Source organism: Rhipicephalus sanguineus, chromosome 6 (genome assembly GCF_013339695.2).
Source record: "Rhipicephalus sanguineus isolate Rsan-2018 chromosome 6, BIME_Rsan_1.4, whole genome shotgun sequence".
NCBI classification, from domain to species: domain Eukaryota; kingdom Metazoa; phylum Arthropoda; class Arachnida; order Ixodida; family Ixodidae; genus Rhipicephalus; species Rhipicephalus sanguineus.
Window position 1 is genome coordinate 150,604,161 of NC_051181.1, and position 21,931 is coordinate 150,626,091.

General features: G+C 43.6%; 1 protein-coding gene across 2 annotated transcripts in view; it reads left to right on the plus strand.

Moving 5' to 3' along the window:
• LOC119396782 (potassium voltage-gated channel protein Shaw) overlaps positions 1-8,683 on the plus strand; it is a 132,467-nt gene extending 123,784 nt beyond the window's left edge. For both annotated transcript variants that reach the window (XM_049417233.1, XM_049417232.1), the window contains exon 4: positions 779-8,683. Coding sequence is in view for 1 of the 2 variants with exons in the window: in XM_049417232.1 (XP_049273189.1) it covers positions 779-840 (62 nt within the window). In the remaining variant the exon portion in view is untranslated. The remainder of the gene's footprint in view (positions 1-778) is intronic.
• Positions 8,684-21,931: the final 13,248 nt, after the last annotated feature.

Below are 21,931 nucleotides of genomic sequence, written 5' to 3' on the forward strand. Positions count from 1 at the left end.
TTCTTCCTTTTCCCAGTCGGAAACTGTGCTATGTAAACGTGAGAAAATGATCATCGCGAGGTCATTGTAGGCACTGCTTTTGGCGTTGGCTAATCGTTATGAAGTTTGAAACAGCACTGACGTCAGAACGTCAATAATAACAAAGGTATCAATAAACATCGTCATTATTATACGATGGTAAACAAAACTTAGTATACATGCTTGAAGTCGATGGGCAAGACAAAAAAAAAGCAGTACAACCGGTAGCACAACCGGTAGTACAACCGGTATAGTATAACAGAGCAGTACAACTGGTAGACGTTAAAGCAACAGTGCAGGGGTGGTTTATGAAGGGTTTAAAAAAAACATGACAACGGATGCCTAAATTTATCTGACTCAATGTCATTTACTATGATGACATGACACCGGATGCCTAAATTTATCTGACTCAATGTCATTTACTATGATGACATGACACCGGATGCCTAAATTTATCTGACTCAATGTCATTTACTATATCGTCGGGTAGCGCGTTCTATATTTCAATATCAGTTGGCAAGAATGATTTGTTGAAGGCATTAGAGATGCCGCGTAAGCTTTGCAGACTGAGCTTGTTGAAGAGACGGTGAGAAGTGCGGTTGGGTGGAAGTAGAATAGTGTTCCTTGTGTGTGGGAAGTTATAATACAGTTTGTGCAGATAATATGCTCTTTCATAGTTCTTTATAGTTCTTCACATTAGCTTCCAGTAACGTATCGTTTCATGACTTTATCTGTCACTTTTTTCTCTCTTTGTGCGCAGGTATATACAACGGCGTCAGCACTCCGGACCAGGCCCCATCGATGCAGGCCATACTTACCTAAGACCCGTGTCGCCGCCGGGAAGGCGACCGCACGCGCAGCGGACCTTCGTTGCGGTGACTGACTGTGTGGTGCCCACGGCGCCTCCCCTGCAAGATGCGTCGTTAGCTGCCTACACTGTAGGGTCAATGCTGAATCTATACTCACAACCACTAGAAAAACCCAACACAACGGCCAGACAAGATTCAACGCGGAAACTGCTAGATGAACCACGAAAGCTTGCAAAAACTTCGAAGAAGAGGAGTTTCCTGAAGAGCTCAGACTGCTTGCGTACTACCCTATCTGCTAGATGCGTATCAGTTTGAAGTTGACGACGAGGATCTCTAAAGCGCGTAGTCAGATGCAGGTAAAGAAGTTCGTTTCAATTTCTTCAAGATAATATGGGGAACGTTTTGTGTTAATTTTATTATGCGGTCTACTTACGGTGCACCCTATAGCCGCCGAGAGTATGTAAAGAATTCTCGAATTCACTGTTACCGCTTCCAAACAAACTATACTTGTCTAATAACCCATCCACGGGGAAGCGAGTAACGATACATTCCGGATTGAGCCATGGTGTAACTGATATTAGAAAGCTAAATAGTTAGTCGTCGTTATCGGTTAACTTTTACCAGCACTGCTATGACTCGAATGACTTTGAGCATTTGATTCCGCAAAAAAATGATCTTAAGTACAGTAGTGTTCACAGATTATCAAACAAGTCTATGTATACTGCGCGTACAGCGAGAACATTGCCCATAGATATAGCTTTGCACACGATGGTGAAGCATTTTTAGAAAATAAATTACATAACCAACACACATGGACATTAAATGTTTCTATTTTTTTTTTGTACAAAGAATTTCGCAAGCAAACTATCGCGTGGTTTTCATCTAGGTCCCGTGTAGGAGAGAATTACGCTCCTTAGACGACTCTCGGTGTTCTATATTCCCCTTCGAGACGAAAATTTTATAACCACGCATGTCCTGGACCTTCAAAGAACCAGTTTTACGCGAACGTCATTCTGTGCATAGGCCTACACATATCTGTCTCTCTGAGAGATCGTTCTGTTCCCTGGCCTTGTCTAAATAAGAGTAAAAAAAGTGTGCAACTACGTCACCATATAGAGTATATATACGTATAGATATATCTATATACAATGTACCTATATACAAAACACACTTTCGCCTTCATCTCATCAGCAGAACCAAAGTTTTCGGGATAGAGTTCACGCTTTAAACTCAGGTACGCTACGTATGCCTCTATCTATCCCCCGACCAAACATTACGGACGCGTAGCGTGTGGAACGTGAAATTAGGAACGGTTTTCATGTAGCTTAGAAAAACGCGATCTCTCGCCTCTTATAAGCTTTTTGAGCTTTCACGAAACGCTGGTTCGTTAGCTGAGATACTCGCTTTTAGTGTTACGCCCGCAGATTTAGCCGATCGCGTACAAACGAAGACCATTCCCCTAAGCACATCAAGATGGAACGGAGCAACCACTTTTTACGCATATATCCCAGTGTAGTGGACTCAAACTGCCTTTCCGATTTATCGTTAGCTCCATTCAAGAATAATCCGGTGAAGGAGGCACGCTTGATATCTTAAGATTGTGAATACCGCGTATCTTTATAAAAGATATCATAAAGATAACATATCTTGCTCTTTGTTGCAATGCAGGTGACAGTTATCCTGCGCTGCTTAGAAAAAAAACAACAACAAGAGAACACAGTACCTTGGCACGCGAAGGTTGGCCGGGACATGTCGGCGTCATAACACGTTGATTTTTACAGAAGTCATTAAGGATTTATACAACTGTTAAGCTATTGATGTATTTCAGATCGCATACCGGTTGTGAAAGTGACTGACTAGAGCACGGTTCACTGACCAAGCATATGGAGCCGCATTCGTGATTCCAACAGGAAGCTGAAACAGCTACTAAAAGGCAACGTGTAAGAGGCCTGGTAACCATGTACGCTATTTAATAGCACGGGCATTTGCCTCCATACAGTATATGACGAATATAAACGCGTTACCGAACATTGAGTAGCAATGGCGATCTAGCTAGGACTGTCTCATGTTAGGCTTGTTTTATAAAATCTTAGTCCGCGTTAACCTAGATGTGGATACGCTAGTGTAACATGCTTTAAAGTAAACAATGAAGCACAGAGCAGGCTATCGTATATCATGGGCTCAGTTTGCAAGCTGAAATTAAAAAAAAAAAAATAATTACATTCTGTACTTAATTCTCATGATTCACATTAGGCATATCATTTACAGTGTGCTGGTATTTTTTCGTGATTTTGTGGTTTTTTACTCAATTGATTGTACACACGTGGAATTCAACGTTAACTAAACGGTGCTCTTTACCTATTGCGAACAATAGAAACGAAACAGCGTGCATACTAAGCCTTCGCTGAAACGGTCAGAGATGGAATTAGTACTCCAGTAGGTACTTCGTTTTTTCTCAACGCTAACGCGTGCGCCTTGCCTTTGCCCACCATGTGCTCTGAGCATAGCTCTACAAATTAGCTGCACCTACAGTTTTCCTCAGACTGCTGTTTTCTCAGACTTGTTATTCGACAAAGAAAAAAAAAGACACCACGCTCCTTTACAAGCCTAATTACTGTTCATGCATACTCTATATATAAACGCACGAAACAAAGAAACACAAATAAAACCCAGCGTTGCCTTTTTAACCGGCGGACGCGCAATGTGGGACCAACATTCTAAAAAAGAACCCGAAAAAAAATGGACAAAGTGGACGCGCGCACGCTATGAAAAAAAGTGCCCTGAACCACCACTGTGCGCTGTTGCAACCTCACGCGTGAGTTGTCGGCAGCTTCGAAGAAAAGGCCTGCGAGAAACGCCACTTGTGCTGCGGTTAGCGAGACGTGCAGTCGACGAGCCAAGCACATGATGGAAAGCAAACCACGGAGGCGATAGGAACCACTCACTTTCGTGTTTGAACGGGGATAGCAGCACCCTCCTCATCACGCTACTGTCATCAGCATTCGCAGGCAATGCGATGGTGCTTCTTTCCCAGCTGCTGTCGCGCCGGTGCGATCTCTCGCGTTTCGTGACACTTATGCGTCACAGCTGCGCCCGAGATCACCGTGACGAGGCAGTTGTCGGAATGCGGCAAACAACTCGTACGCAACGCGACGAAGACTTCATCTGCCTGTTCTTCACTGCGATCGACGACTGCAGTGCGTGACGTCGGCTCTTCGTGCTCGTGACGTGATCGCGTGTCCGGCGTCACGTGATAGTGACTCTTTCTTTCGTGCGGTGTTGTGTCGGTGCATATCGTCAGACACCGGTGCGCTAAATATATATACACGTAATAAGAGACGTTCTGGCGACATTTTCGGTTGTGCTGCTTGCTTTGCGTAGGTCGCCAGAGAAGACACCTCAACAAGCTTCCCTTCGGTGCCGTCCTATTGTGGTGTGCGAAGACTGGAACACTCGAGAGAAGAAAAGGATAGTGAGGACTTTGCAGTTTAACGCGAAGACAAGCTTCTGTGCTCTATATGGTTGAGGCGCTTCTTCAACTCACTCTGACTCTGCGCGTTTAGTTTCAGCTGATGCCTATGCTTGTCTATCGATTACTGCGAGGAGAAGCTGTTGTTTACCGTGATACTGATACTCAATATGCCTACTGAACAGATTACCGCAGAGGTGCACGGCATTCTGGAAGCAATGATATTAACTACCACTATGAATGTATTAGTGCTATCTTTTTTGCATCGCAGCATCCGCAGCAAGCTTCAAATTTTCTTTCAGCCTTCATTTGTTGGAGCGAGTGAAATCTCTTCACTGAACCAGAAGATCCCACTCGCCGTCTACAGAAAATACGACGATCGCGTGGTTGCTGGTCTTTCTTCAAACTCCCGAGAAACAGGTGCGGAGAGCCGCCCCACAACGTAACCCCTAGTCACAAAGAAAAGCGTTCTCTAGAATAAGATTCAAAGGTACATTTAAAGATTTGGATAACCCTTCAAAAGTGACGGCTTCTTTAAAGCAAGGCAGTGGAAAAAGCTTAAACTAATTGAATAGCAACTAATCTTGACATATTCTTTGAGCGTTGATGTTGTGTTCAGCGTATTAAACTTTCTAGATATATTACTGCACCGAGTTCTTTAAAACTTGACGTTTCAGCATTGAGGTTTCACTCATGACCACTTTTACAACTATGACATTTGACAAAATTGCACCACCGGTCGGAGTCAACAGCGCTGTCTAATGAATCGATCACAACAGGAAGCACCAATTTCCACTTCCTTTTGACATAATATAATTATTTTACTAGGTACACCAACTACTCATTCTTAACTCACTATTGGACCGACCACCCGGACTGTCTTCAAAGGAACAGGATCATCTTAAAGCCATACGCTCAGCAGATGTCTTGTAAATTACGTTCTTCCATCGATGTGGATGCGATTTAAAATCAACTTCATCCATGTTCAGTTCCTTGTGCATACCATTCCAATCATGATTTTTTCCCGCCAGCAGCTGATTTTCATGTGATAAGCAAAGGTTGTAGTCTCTTCGGGATATCCGCATCGAATGCGTGTCCGTTATTGAACTGTATACCACTCATACTGTCCACGCAAGCTATATCTGTGTCCTGCGACCATACTGAGATGCAAGCATCCAATACAAGCCCTCTCTTAACCGAGTGTCTCGCAATAGGCCAGTATTTGAGTTTTCTTTCTTGCATTTCTCAAACGTGTTTAAGCGCTGTCTTGGTAGCCATTGGTTTTGGTTCATATTCTCCCATAAGTACAAGCCCGTCATCAGATGAGAATTTCAGACTATCTTGAAACAAAAAACTGTATAACAAATATTTGGCTACGCTAGTTTGACTACGTTCTTGGAATTATATGTAGTTTTGCCTTACCGCAAGTGAATTCTGTCAGATATGCCTGTACAGTGTGCGATAAAATGGCACCGCCAGCTGCGAATGACGTTTAATTGTTGGTGTTAGCAACACGCGGTCAGCGCTGCCAAGGCATGTTTATAAATATTAACTATAATGACAATTGCATGGCACTCAAGAATAAGCAAGGATTAAACCTAATAACATTGGGAAACTGTGCAGCAAGACATTTACATATGTGACGTAACACTGATGGCGTCATTTTGGCGACTACGTCGCAAAATCTCAAAGTAGAAAACGTCGACTTCCATTTCCTATTTTGATGATTATCTTTTATCAAATAAATACAGCACGAGTGGTAGAATAACACTTTCGGGATTTAAGCGAAATTACCATGTATCGTAGTCGGGGTATCATTAATATGATGCCGTATAATAAAGTTCGTTAATGAAACTTGTCATTATGCGAGAAATTGTCATCTGTGCACCACAAGAAAATATGCGTTCGAAGTGATGTTAGTTGTTTCTTTTTTTATTTTTAAGTAAAAAGAGGGGTTAGCACTAACAGTTGTGACAGGATTTCATAGTACATCTCTCACGTGTATATTAAGGCTTCAAAAATAAGTCTTTATTTTGTACCTAGAAATGCGGTGCTTTTTGTCTTTGACAAACTCAAAAATAAACGCACTGTATACCGCTTAGTACTGACTGCAACGTGCTGTCCTCGAATTTCCCTTTTTCCTTTCTCAATATTGTACAATATAACCTTGATATAAACAAAACAAAACAAAGCAAGAACCCGTAAGGTCACTGGATAGCGCTGAACCAATATTGTCGCGTTTATGATCCTCCGCTCTTCCAAGCGCAATAACACTGAAATTCTCTTCCCTTGATGATTTTTAACTTGTATTATTCCGCTGATATTATCCGCCTATAATGCGAGCAAAGGCTGGTATACACTGGATAAGGAGGGATAGGTTGGTACATCGCCTGTTTACTCAAAGATTTACATTAACGACAGCAGCTTCAAGCACAGAACATACATAAGTAGGCCGTACGCTAGCACAGAACAACAGGTATAAGCGCAATTAGCTGTATGAATGTCAACGGGAGCATAACGTGATATAGTTCAAGTGTTAGATGCAGGATGGGAACGAGGATTGAATGGGTTCTGAAAAGTTGTTGCTCTGTGAGGCGAGTTTGGTTTAAATTGGACAGAGGTAACATGTGTACCGTATCGCTAATTAGATACGCGCGAATGAGCGGCAGGTATTTGCTACCCAGCCAAGCTACTATTTTCATTTGAGCAAGGTACTACTTTTGGTACTTTAGTAGAAGTACCACCAAAACGTTTAACGAGTTCATTACTCATTACTTTCACGATGATTTTGTGGCTGCAATGAAATATGACAATATTCCATTCCCCCGAACTTTCAAGTTGCATTCAGTGCGCGCTTCTTTTTAGTTCGTCTCGTAATGTGTATGGCAGGTCGATAAGTGCGACATATCCCTTTTCACACTAGCTCCGCAGTTCCGAAATCTTCAGATAACAGGTGTTCCTTCATTCTGTTCAAGGAACATGGTCGTTAGGTCTCTAGTGTATTTCTTTTCCTCAGAAAATACACCGTAGAGAACGGTTCCTTCTTTAAAGAGGCCCTGCAACGCTTTTCCGAGTAATTATCGCTTCGTTAGAATATCTTATTGCTTCACGAATCGACTAACGCAAAAATTTTTAGAATGCGTCAAGTGCGAGCGGAGTTACGGCGATTCGTCGCACGCTCCAAGCGCTTTCTCGCTCCTTTCGTACTAGCGATCGCGCTGAAAGCTACGCAGGGAAGGGGATGACAAGGTGACAAGAAGATTCGTCCCTTTGGAAGCGACGGCGCTGACATCGAGGCACCCTAGCGCGTGCAGGCACGTGGCGACATCTCGCGGCGGCCACGGTAACTATGCAGCTCACGATGCTCAAATCAGCCAATGGCCATGGTGTTTTGGTTTATGGTGCGGTCATTTGGGTTATGGCATCACTTGTCGGGAGAAGAAGGAATGATTTCTTGCTGATTTTCATAATTAATTGTAAATTCTAGGCTGCGTGCTGCGCTATAAATTTTAGATCACATATTCTTGGGAGCTTCGACTACCGATCGGCAGCGTTTTCTGACCATGCTGAAAAAGTGTTGCAGGGCCTCTTTAAGACTTACGGCAACTACTGCGGCAAAATTAGGCGATCTTCACCTGTTACGTTCACTCAAGATTCATTATCTGTACAACGCGCCGCCTAGTGTCGACTATGCCAATTACCTAATTCTTCGACAGTTGCTTAGACTTGAACGACCCCTGTATGTTCCCACACGATGTCTGCCGACCTTTGTGATATTGCCATGTTATAAAACCAATCATAAATCAAGAAAGCCAGACTTCCACCGACTACCAGGAGGATGCAGTTTTCGATTAGGACTAATTCCAAAAATAAAAACAAGAAAACTAGTCAACGATCAAGAGACTGTGTATAGGTAAAGATTTGCTCTGCTACTTTTGGCTTTATGTTAAAATACTAGCTCATTTTGTGCATTGAGGCGCCCTGGCACTACGCCGTGTTGAAACGTGCGCGCTTCACTCAAGTTCGCGCTCGGCGTAATGACCAGCACATGGTGCCGCTGCGCTGTTACAAAGGTTTTGTATAGAATCGCTATTTCTTTATCCATTTTTGTTGTTTTGTCTCGAGGGCGTATGCTTGTGTACATATGAATTCATTGTATTATCACGTGAATCCTTGAGATCATCATATTTTGATAGCCTCATCTTTGAAAGTAAAAAAAAAACATACTTTGTTCTCTTCTGATTTCGAGGATGTCATCATCGCCGAGGAAAAAAAAAACTGCTTCTTGCAAAATGTAGCCTTTCTATACCTAATGAATTTTTGGCTTATTGTTTGTAGCCGTGTAGTCATGATAGTGACCATACCACAATAAAATGCTGCGAGCGTACGTGCTGGGTCAGTTTTATTCATCCAGAACAGAAGACTGTTTGATTAGCAAGAAGTGTCAATTGTTTGAAGAACCTGAAGGAAGCCTTCGCAATTAAAGGAAAGGCTGGAAGCAGGTGAGTTTTATTGGTGCACAATGATTTAAAAGCCCGAGTGAGGCAAAGTGAGCAATGGTACGAAGCGAAAAAAACAACAACGAATTTTTCAAAGCAACTTCTAAATTTACAATATAAAAAAATCAGAACTTTAAAACGTACATCCTAAAATTTCTGGCTCACACCCACTCTGGCAAATTGTCCAAGAATCCAACATGTTTTCTTTTTGCACCTATCTATTTTCTTCCTTCTTCTTCTTCTTCTCATTATTATTATTATTATTATTATTAATTATTATTATTATTATTATTATTATTATTATTATTATTATTATTATTATTATTATTATTATTATTATTATTATTATTATTATTATTATATTGGTGGAGTAAACAGGTGGCACTCACTCTGCCTGAAAACCTATAAAGCTTATTCCATCCTGTGCGGTCGCGCCAAGGATGACTCAACGCACCGCACAATGAAACGTTCTGGCACATGAACATTAAATAGTTGACCTCCACTTTAACTCTTACCTCATTTTATGTACACACTTCTCCACAATCTCCTGCGACTTCGTAAAGATAACCGAAGCTTTTCCTTATTTCGAAATCGAGGCCTATTTCTGCGTGTTCAGCTGCGTTATCCATGCAGCTTGCGAAAGCCCCGCTTCCGAAAAGCCTTTTCAACGCTACCTTCTCGAGATTGTCAACGAATTTAGTGTTGTCATTAAAAACCCTTCAAAGAAGTGGTGAAGTAAGGTCCATTTGTGCCGGCTAGATTTCTAACTTCACCCGGTCAACTTTCTGGGCACTTGGCGGCGGCAGCACTATGGGAAACGGCCACCACCACTGATCGCTCGACAAAGAATCAGGATAAGTAAAATTGTATAAACAACCACAAAGGGGAATAAGGCAAGCCCTTCTTTCGCGTCTCTAGCATGACACAACAGCTATCTATTAAAGGAAGAAAGCCAACAAAGTAAATGAACAGCACGAGGCGAGGCACTAGCATCAGCGGCATTCGGTAATTGAGGCGTTCCTGCTTTTAGGACGGCATCCCTCGCCGCAATTTGGCGCCATTTTGTGCTCTTTTGCCGCGCTTTCTTCAGCCTGCGCTGCCCAATGTGCACTGGGAAGAAAGCCCATCATCGTACTGCCGCTCTCACGTTAACCCTCGCCGAGTGAACGGACAACGGGAAAGCAACACAAAAAGGGTCTCCCTGCCTGCAAAAGTGAATGTGACAGAAACAATCTTCCCCGGAGTTGTTCTCACAAGGCGGTTGCGAAATCCACTAAACGGCGCCATAAACGGATGGCGCTCGCCCTTGACCATCCTTAGAGCAAAACCGTGCATTGCGCATTACTCCCGCATTAAAACGTGACATCGCTTTTATTGTGTTTTTTTTAGTATGACGACTGCTATTAGCAATTCCTCGTGAAAAACGTGTCATGTCACTGCAAATTTGGCTGCTACAGTTAATGTTGTCTCTGATGTAGGTGTTTGAGTCAATAATTATAACTGCAGGGGCTTATAGCCCCGAAATCATGACATGATTATGAGAGACGCCGTCGTGGAGTGCTCCGGAAATTTCGACTGTCTGGTGTTCTTTAACGTACACTTAAATATAAGCACAAGGGCCTCTGGCATTTCACCTGCATCGAAATTCGGCCGCCGCGGCCGGGATTCGATCCCACGACCTTCGGTTCAGCAGTCGAGCACCATAACCACTAGACCACCGTGGTGGGTGTACAGTGTTCGAGTCAAAATTACGCCGATGTGACACGAACTGTAGAAAGTGGAAACGAAAGTACGTGTATTAATTGGCCCTGCATTCCTAATTACTGGACGTCACTAAACGAACGAAGCGAAAACTGGGAGGATGCTTGGGCTTCGCCTTCAAGAGCAGAACGCGATAGCGCAATCGGGCCCCGTGCTTATCACCTCAATTGCTAACCTAGCTTCGGTTCTCGGCGCATGCCTCAACCGTGCCGTAAGGAAATGAACGACTGTGCGCGTAACATTAGCCGTTTCAAACTATCCTGGGATGCCTACTGCAAAGTACAGTTGTCAAGTGCCCACTAAGCGATAATTCTTCCTTTTGCGAATCAGCGAAGGGCCCACAACGCGTCCGTAAGGCAGCACGCGAACGTACGAAGCTGCTCACTTTGTTGATGCTTTTGCGGCTGATGATGATAAAATATGTCTGAGTGCTTTGTAATAGGTGGACCTTGAAGACGTCCGCTCGTTGTGCAATTCACATGTTTTGACGCCTGGCGCGATTCTACGCTTCTGTCACGTAATATTACATGTGGTAAAGAGACTCCTCCCACAACATGACGTTCATGTAGCGTTTTTTTTTTCGCAGCAGTTAGAAGCAATGGCGGAGCTCTGCGCTGGAATACCTGGTTGCCTGCATGGAGACAAAATCCCAGAGGTCCGTGTATTTAGACTTGGGTGCAGGTTAAAGAAGGCCAGATGGTCGAAATTTCCAGACCCCTCCACTCGCGGCGACTCTCAAATTCATATTGTGGTTTTAGTTACGCAACAGCCTGACAATTATTATTACTATTATGAAAATAAAGATGTCATCAGTGCAAAGCACGAAACGAGAACCAAGCACAAATAGTGCAGCCGCGTCCATGCTTTTCGTCTCATCCGTAGCGCTGTTTAAATATTTTACGGACACCAACAGGCCAGAGTAACCAGCTCAGTTCCCGAAAATTTCTTTAAAAAAAGAACATTTACGTGCAATGCGTAGCAGTGAAAGAAATAAACAGAATACGTATATTCTAGTCTATACAAAACATTGCCCAAAAACGATTCCGTGCGCAGTACAGAGCTCGATGAGCGAAGTGGAATATAGGTTTATCCTATTTCTCATGGACATTGTCATGCGTCATCTCGTTAGGTTTCATGCTTGTCTCTATAAATAGAAGAAATAAAAATATCAGAGTAGCGCAATGGCGCTCTCTTCGTTTCACAGTCGCGCCTGCGAAACGTTTCTCGTCAAAACCAATGTTGAACGACGCTAGCATTGTCGTATATTTCATTCAGAGGCGAACTTACATTGACGCAAAAGTTACATTCTACGTATCCGGTTTACACATACATATGTACGTGTCCTACCACATGTATATACACGATTGGACGAGTTTTATAGTGTCCTACGGCTTTCCGAGAGACCGCATTCAGTACGGGTTCCAAAGCGTTCCACATTATCGAAATTTTCTCTCTTCCTAAGCGTCATCGCTCATGGTGGCCGCGCCTGCATCTATAAAAGCCAGAGCTTGGACACAGGCATGACTTTTTTTTTCAAAGGATCTAAACATATTCGAACAGCTTGGAGTGGTCATCCCACGCGAGTGCTGACCGAGCGCGCCTCGGAAGCATTACACCGAAATTGAAGACACAACCACACACACACACAAAAAAAAAGTCCATGAAGAAACCTCCATCAAGAGCCGATTCTCGGCCCTCGTTGCTTCTATTCGCGGTTTCTTTCTTTTTTTTTGTCTTTTTTTCTTGACGCGTGCATTTTAACAGCATGCGCGTCATATTTCTCCGGCAATATGTCCAGATGGCGAAGAAAAGAAGATGAATGGTGCTGCCTGAGTGTTGGCAGCAGCAGCGCTATACTCTAGTCCAGTATGTATATGGCCGCACTCGCCGTTTTCGGAGGGCTTGTTCCGAGGCACTCTGCGGATGTTCAGGGCCATCCATTGTGAATGTGCCTGCGCTTTTTTTTTCTTTTTTGTTCGTTTGTTTCGCGCGCTGTTAGCCGCTCCCCACTAAAGTTGTCGATGGCGTGTATAAACTCGAGACGTATATCGAATAACCATACGTTCTCGTTTCACTGCTATCGGCTGGCATGGACTTCGAAATGGGGCTGTTGCGTTCGTTCATTCATTTGTCAAGCTTTTCCTAAATTTTTATTGTTATCGATCTAACGCAGACTGCAGTCGGAAGACAAAGAGGGCGGAAAAATGGACATAATTAACCGTGCCGGACAGGTGATACACGCAATAAAGTAATGACCACCTCTGTAATATCCCTTATTTTACGCACACAAAAAAATATTACGAAGTACACGTTCGAGAGCTGTAATATAATATTAAGGCGAAAGCCTTACATGCCTCATCAAACGCGAAAATTGACCATCGTCAGCGTCGCCGGCGTCCCGCGTCAGCAACGTCAACGCGAGTGATGAAAACTATCATCACGTAATCACGGCGCCATATGACGACATCGTGACGTCACAGATCGCCAAATTTTGTGACGTTATCATGGCATCACTACGACTTCACATAACGTGAAATCACATGAGGTTATCACATGACATCGTAGCTTGGTCAAAGGTGGGCCGATCACGGAGGCAGTACAAAACCAGGCCTCCGATCCTGGAGGCAGTGCAAAACCACGCTAGGTGCACAAAGCCTTCGGAAGGGAGCGTGGTAGGACAAATACATTGACTGAGAAAGAAGAAGAATATGGCTTTCGCCTTCGAATTGTCTTCGGCGAATGCATAAGGGACCCTGTGAGTTTTTAATTTTTGAGGTTTTACGCGCCAAAACCAAGATATGATTATGAAGCACGCCGTAGTGGGAGGACTCCTGATTAATTTCGACCAAATGGGGGTTCCATAATAATTGTTGGGGTTTAACGTCCCAGAACCACAATATAATCATGAGAGACGCCGTAGTGGAGGGCTCCGGAAATTTTCGACCACCTGGGGTTCTTTAATGTGCACCTAAATCTAAGTACACGGGCCTCAAGCATTTTCGCCTCCATCAGAAATACGGCCGCCGCGGCCGGGATTCGATCCCGCGACCTGCGGGTCAACAGCCGAGCACCGTTACCACTGGACCAACGTGGCGGGTAAATGGGGGTTTCAAAAAAGGAACCTAAATTTAAGCACAATCGTGTTCCTTGCATTTCGCCCTCATGGAAGTGCGGCCGCCATGGCCGAGAATCAAAGTAAGACCTGGCAAAACATACCGACGAAATTTCGGCGTTATCATCAATAAAGATTATAGGATAAGAGGTATGCATTTTTTTTCAATATCAAGAATACCGCGTTCTGTAAAGCATGTGATATAAAATGCGTTAAGTTTACTGATTCTTCCATGAAAAAGAATTAGTATTGTAATAGAATAGTACGCGTTGTTGGGTCTCGTTTTCCTGCATGCCATTATCCGAGCAGTTGCATACATTTCATATATAATACATACCACGCGATCACTTGTCATAATACATACCATAACACGTACCATACTTTCATAATACATACCGTGCGCATACATAACCATGCGATCACTTGTCACCGTCGAGGAATATGCGCTTGCGTCGTTAAATCGTCGTCCAACACCAGAGAAGGTTCAGAACGAACGAAATTACTAGCGTCTTTGTAAAAGTAGCGGTGTGCACTCGATACATGTACGCCACAACCAAAGCTTAATACAATGTTGATGCTCCTTGCACGGACAGTCTAGACCGAAGCAGTGCGTCTCAAGTGCTTTGTTCTTTCATTTTTTCTTCGGAGAAGCGAGAAGAAAGAAAAGAAAACATCAGACCGTAGTAATCACAGCGACCCAATATCATGCGCGCACGCAGACAAAGAAAGAAAAAAAAAAGCCGTTCGCAAGCCTACTATAAACTAACATCGTCCTTCTTTCAAGTTCTATTTGCCTCTGGGTATTCATTCCAGACACGGGTGCACCGTAAAAGCAGGGATCGCGCATGGTAAACCAATGCCACTCACCCGGCAAAAGCAAACGCAACGGAAAACAAACAAAACAAAACATTCTTATAGAGACGAATGCGCAAATTTTTCTAAAGGCGTCTTTCGCGCTCTGTCCCTTGTATATTAATCCCGTTTCCATCTGTTTATTTACGTAGTTTGTTTATTTACCGAACTAGACACAAATACGAGAAAAAAAATTGTGAAAATGAGATTCAGTGGAGCAAAACGGCAGAATCGCGCCGCAGTGTCTGCTACCGTCGCCACAGTTTTTTTTTAAAGCAACAACGTCGCGGGTCGCGTATTGTAATGTTTATGGTAAGGACCCAAGCCTCGCGGCCTGTTTTCAATTCATCTGTGCTTTTCTTCAACAAACTACACACGTTTTGGCGCCGCAATCGATTCATCCCAGAGCTCTCGAATGCGTTAACGCTCACAGCACCGGGGGCGTCGTCTTATCAAGTTTGGTTTTGGCTCGAGAATTGTTTACTTTTATTTCTAGTGCTTCTACGCATTTGCTCTTCCTAGAATGTATCTGGCTATCATCTACAGCTGCGCTTCCAATACATGCTGTTCTTGTCGAGTCGCTGCTTTCAGCATCGAGATTTTGTGCAGGTCTTGCACTTGCGTACAACTATGCAAAAGTCTCTGGAAACAGACTTGTTCATTGCCAGCTTTATACTCGGGTGCAAAGCAGACAACACCACTGCACCAGTTTTGAGACATCTATGCCCCAATACCATTTTAACGGCACAAAACGAACACACAACTTTACGATCTCCATATGGTGAAGGCAGGATAAAAGCTCACTTATTCGCACTAACACACCACAGATGTTAACGGCAGTCGGGTGGGGTTTGCACTTATACGAACAAATAAATACTTTTAAGAGTTAAAAACAGCACGAAGTTGACACCCACAACAATACACACAGGACTAGCGCTGTCCTGTGTCCACGACTACTTCGCACTGTTTTAGAGCGCAGCTCTTAGGCACCCGTTCCTACGTTGAGCGGTGTCGCCGTTGGTGGCGTAACCGAGAGACATGAAAAAGTAACCGATACACATGAAAAAACAAAATGAGAAATAAAATGCCCAGGGTCGAATGAGCTTTGAACCCGGGCCCTCTGCGTGGCAGTCCAGTATTCTACCAGAGGGACACGCTTTTTTTTTTCTTTATTGCATGCTCTTAGATATGTACATCAAACAATAAGCATATGAAAGGAACGACAACAAGTTGTGTCAGTCCTACTGGACAGACACGCTTGAAACTCACTCGCAAAAAGACCCTATACACACGTCATGTCGGGCAAGGAATCGCGTTAACCTATGTAATATAGCGTGGCAGAAGAGTAAAATAACCGTTCATCACACAATGCGAATTGCGCAACGAGTGTGCGGTTCAATGCTTCCCACCAACTGCAAAGTGCTCAGCCATAATTCCTCATCATCATCAGCCACATGCAGCATCAACAAAGTGCCCATAATGCCTTACAGTTATGTAGCGGGTACCTCACTTATCCGCAGAAAGACGAATAATGGCGTAGTGGGTGCTGTCCTGCTTGACCAAAATTATGATTTATGGCGTAGTCGATACCTTGCGGAAAGCCAAAACTTCAAACACAGTCGGCCTTGCCCCAACCCGAAGCTGTGCTCGAAAAGTCGCATTAGACAGTATCGGGCAGTATCGTAATCGTTGGTGATTTTTTTTTAAATATGAATACGTACGAAATGACTCGCATTCACTCGCGTTTATGTAAGGGTTAACTGGTTATAAAGGAACTCTGTCTAGGTGGTAAGTGGTTTGTTAGAATAATAATTTCTGCGGTTTTATTTGTCAAAGTCGCGGTATGGTTACGAGCCACGTCGTAGTAGGGAACTCGGGATCAATTTTGACCACCTCGGGTAGCTTACCGTGCACCTAAATAGAAGTACACTGTTTTCATTTTGTTTCTCCCCCATCGAACTTCGGCCTCCATAGCCTGGAATCAAATCCACGACCTTGAGCTTATCAAAGCAATGACTTCGGGTAAGTTCGATGCGTGACCCGAAGCTTTGGCATGAGATTGCAAGTTTTACAGAGACACTGTTACTTTAACAGGCAGTATAATCAATCAAACGTTTATTTAATCTGCCCAGGAACAACCGTAAGGTCTTTGTACTGGCGCACGAAAAAAAAAAACAAAAAAGCAAAGGCAAACATTCATAATAAAATATCAGGGATAAAAAACATTATAAAATTGCACATATACAACTATGCGCAGGCAGGAAAAAAATATCAACAGTGTACGAGGCTATGTAAGTACAGTGCAAAGCTCGGAGCAGAACAACGACTGGGAGCTGTGAAAAACATCGAGCTCCAAAAAGTAAGCATTGTAAAGACGTTGTATCCTGCCAATGGTCGAATGTTCACAGAGGCAGGCGGTTACATGAAAAGGTCTATTCTCTCTGGTCAGCTTACATGGAATTCGGAAATTAAGACAGTTGAGTAGTACAGGGCAGGATATGATACCATGCACAAGCTTGTAAAGAAAAATAACAGATCAGCGCGATTTCGTCGGCAGCAAAGTGATGGCAATGATAATAATCCAGCAGCGTTAGAACGAGATCCAGAGTCATTTCTAGCGAAACGATGGTTGTAAATGCTTAGGAATTTTTTCTGGACTCGCTCAATGGCGTTGCTGCTGGAATTAGGAATGCCATTCCAGATCACAGATGCATACTCTAGTTGAGGAAGACATAGCGCGGTGTACAATTTTCGGAAGGGCACAGGAGAACGGAATTCTCTAGACATTCTGCAAACACAGCCTAGGGTGCGAAGACCCCGCAAAGCAACACGCTTAGCGTGAGCAGAAAAGTGTAAGGTGCTATCAAAAAGAACACCTAGATCATTGATCTCACATACCTTACACAACGACACAGAATTGACAGAATATAAACATGGCACACTAGATGTTTTTTGAGTGAAACTCATTACCTTGGTTTTCGAAATATTTAGGGAGAGGTTATTGCGCCTGCACCATTCAAAAAAGAACACAAATCAGATTGCAGCAAGCGACAATCGATAACTGAATGAATTTCCCTAAATATCTTTATGTCATCGGCATACAAAAGGAAAGAAGAATTCCGAATGACAGAAGAAACATCGTTAACATAAATTAAAAAGAGGAGTGGGCCCAGTACCGACCCTTGAGGAACCCCACTAGTAGCTTATAATAATAATAATAATAATAATAATAATAATAATATAATAATAATAATAATAATAATAATAATAATATAATAATAATAATAATAATAATAATAATCAATCAATCAATCAATCAATGATTTATTTAACGTGCCCAGGAACAACCGTAAGGTCTTTGTGCTGGCGCACGCAAAAAAAACAATAAAAATAAACAATACAATACAGACAGTTTTCAGAAATAAAAAGAGCAAAAATACGTAGACAAAGAGAAATGAACACAAAAGGGGAGGAGTAAAATAAGACAACACGAGAAATATTGACGGGGCATAAAAAATTAGATTGCATATATACAACTATGTGGAAAGACTGAGAAGGGAAGACTTTGTACATTGTGCCACACTATGTCAAAACAGTGCAAAGCTCGGATAAAAACAATGATTGTGGGCTATGAAAAACGTCAAGATCAAGAAAATTAACATTATAGAGACTTTGTATTCTGTGAACGGTAGAGTGTTGGAAGAAGCAGGCGGGTACATGAAACGGTCTGTTCTCTCTGGTTAACTTACGCGGAATTCGAAAATTTACACACTTGAGAAGTACAGGGCAGGATGTGATACCGTGGACTAGCTTGTAAAGAAATAAGAGATCAGAGCGATTTCGTCGGCAGTGAAGTGATGGCAGTGATAATAATTCAGCAGTACTTGAACGAGATCCAGAGTTATTTTTAGCAAAGCGATGGTTATATATGCTGAGGAATTTTTTCTGGACTCGTTCAATGGTGTTACCGCTGGATTGAGCAATGCCATTCCATATCACGGACGCATACTCAAGTTGCGGAAGACATATTGCCGTGTACAATTTGTGTAGGGCCATGGGAGACCTGAATTCTCGAGATATTCTACAAACACATCCGAGAGAACGAAGGCCCCGCATAGCAGCACGCTTAACGTGAGAAGAAAAATTTAACGTGCTGTCAACAACAAGACCAAGATCACTGATTTCATAAACCTTGCATAACGGCACAGAATTGACAGAGTATTGAAATTACACGCTAGATGTTTTGCGAGTGATAGACATGAATTTTGTCTTCGAGGTATTCAGAGAAAGGTTATTACCGTCGCACCATTCGGAAAAAGAGCGCAAGTCTGACTGCAGCAAGCGACAGTCGTTAACTGAATGAATTTCCTTAAAAATCTTGATGTCATCGGCATACAAGAGGAAAGAAGAATTACGAATGGCAAAAGAAACATCATTAACGTAAATTAAAAATAGGAGTGGGCCTAATACCGACCCTTGAGGGACCCCACTAGTCACTTTATACAAAGAAGACGTTTGGCCATTTACGGCAACATAACAATATCTATTGAGCAGATAGCTCTGCAGGAGATTCACAACTGACAAGTCAACATCAAAGTGCGCAAGTTTAACCATAATCAGCGTGTGGCTGACTACGTCAAAAGCCTTGCTCAGGTCACAGTAAATTACGTCAACCTGTCCTCTCTGAGAAATAGGTGTGGAGATCTGCGTCATGAAACTAGCAAGATTTGTGGTAGTTGAGCGGCCAGCGAGAAAACCATGTTGATTAGGAATCAATGAGTTTTTCACACTAAAAGACAATATGTCGTGAAGAGCCAGCTCGAAGATCTTTGATGTGGCACATAGTAGAGAAATCGGGCGATAATTAGAAGCATCTGTTTTAGAGCCCGACTTAAATACTGGAAAAACACGAGCAGTTTTCCACCTGCTTGGAAATGTGGAAGTGTCCAGGCAGTTATTAAATATCGTAGTTAGTACTGGGACAAATATACTACCATAAGCTTTTAGTATGGCGGAGGGGATGCCATCTGGCCCACATGATAAGGATGGTTTTAAGCGCTTAATGCATTCGCAGATAAGATTTTCATCCAGCGACAAAGCACTGGATGAGCTAACCGCCTTGGGCTGTTGTCTGATATCAGTGCTTATAAACGGATGAGAAATGCGTGGCAAAACAGTCAGCGACGGCATGCACTTCTACCCCATTTGAGTCCAGTAGTCTGAAGGACTCTCCGCTTTTGCTGGACCGTTTACGTACATACTTCCAAAACTCAGACGGCCTGTCAGAGGCGCTTTTTTCTAAGGATTCAATATACGAACTATGATCCCGTTTATATAGGCGTTTAGAGAGAGTTCGAAAGAAGCTGAACTCTTCCTTCCACTCGCTGGATGGAGAACATTTAGATTTCCTGTGTGCGTGATCTTTATGCTTCAGTGCACTGATAAGTTCAGATGAGAACCAGTGGGGATATTTACGTTGTTTAGGTGTATATTGGGGAATAAAATTACGCATGCTGCTCAGTACAAGCTCCGTAAACCGATCAACCTGCTCATCAACATTTGGTTTGTCAGTAACCTGTGACCACTCAACGGTAGACAAGTGATGATAGAGGCCCGTGTAATCACCTCGCTTGAAGGCAAATCTCGGAGATTTGTTTACGTAACTGCTGAAGCTCGTTGTTTCGGCTGATGCGGATAATCTTACGTTAAGTGGTGGGTGGAATTTGTCCGGACGTACAAGAGAGATGTCGGAGCGGGAAACTTCAAGGGGTTGATCGTTTGACACACACAGGTCTAAGACGTTGCCACTGGAATTGACGACTGAGTTATGTTGCAGTAGGGAATTAAACGCCAGAAAGTCCAAGAGCAGGCTGCACTTTTTCTCTATGAAATGATTGTAATGAGAAAAAGTAAGCGTGCTCCAGTCAATTCCAGGTGCATTGAAATCCCCAAGAACAATAATTCTGTGCCCACTATGAGAAGATACCACAAGTTCAATGGAAGACATGACATCATGAAACGAGGCAGGGGACATGCTGGGCGGTAAATAGAAACATCCAATCAACAATTTTTCACTGCGCTCAAGGTTGGTTTCTAGCCAAATGGATTCTTCGATAGTTTCTAGGTCTTTCCGTCTAACGGATTTCAGTGAATTGTCAATGGCAATCAGCACGCCACCGCCTTTCTGCTTGGTTTCACTGAAATCTGGGTCACTGCGGAAGGTGGTGTAGGTCGGGGGAAAAAAGTCAGATGAGGGAATTTCAGCGCCTAGCCAGGTTTCAGAAATAGCAATAATAGGAAAAGAAGACGAAAGAACATTAGAGAAAAACTCTCGTGTCTTGGTACGTAGACCACGAGCATTTTGGTAGAATATGTCTACGTTACACGGCACTTTCGATTCCAGTCACTTGCTCAGAGGGATGAAGCATGTCATCGCGCAGCTCCCCACGAAATGGCTTGAAGAGGCATCCTAGGGGCCACATCGAAGGGTCATTCAGGCGTTGTAGTGTTTCCTTGTCGACTTCGATGTAGAACGAAGAATAGGACTGAAATTTGGTTTGAAGTCGCCGGCAGGAGATGGGAGACAGATCGAATGAAGCAATATGTTTTTTTATGTCAGCAACAGTGGTGTCCGGGCTCAGCTTCGTAACAAAAATGGCCTTTCGCCGTTGTGGCCGTTGTGGCCGTTGAGCTACAGATATATTCGATGTTGTCACAGCTCCAAAAGAGGCGGGTTTCTTCTTTCTTTCCCCCTCAGTCACCGCTGCATAAGAGGCTGTCGCAGGCATCACACTGCCACGCTCGGACGTGTCTACGTCAGCTGGCGGCGAATTCGAAGATGAAAGAGTTTTGGAGAGAGGTGGTTCAGAGCAGGCAGCTTGCTCGGAAGTCACTGATCGCTCAACGATCACATGCGCTGGGGGGATCACAGGTGCCTTCACTGCCACTCCGGCCGTGCGGCGCGTCAGCTCCTCACGCAGGAAGCGGACCTCCGCACGAAGGGAAGCGACCACGCGGGCTTGTTGTTCAACACCGCGGGAGTGATCCTTACGGAGGCGCTCGTTGTCTTCGCGTAGTTGGGATACCTCGTCGCTGAGGAACGAGATTCCCTCCAAAGCGTCGAGGAGAAGGCGGCGCAGCCCGGCGAGATCGCCATCCGGAGGGGTGCACATGGAGAGGGAACCGGTTTGAGAGCTGCAATGCTCATCGATGCACGCCGCCGAGTTGTCTTCGCTAGGCTTACCAGCAGCACGGCTCAGATCACATAAATTGCAGCAAAACGAGCGCGATCCAGACTTCAGAAGTTGCAGCTCTTCATCAGGCCAGGTTACACACTTCGCATGAACAAGTTTAGAGCAATTTTCACAGCGGAAAAACTGCTGCTTACCGAAAAACGGGCAGGAGCATAGCA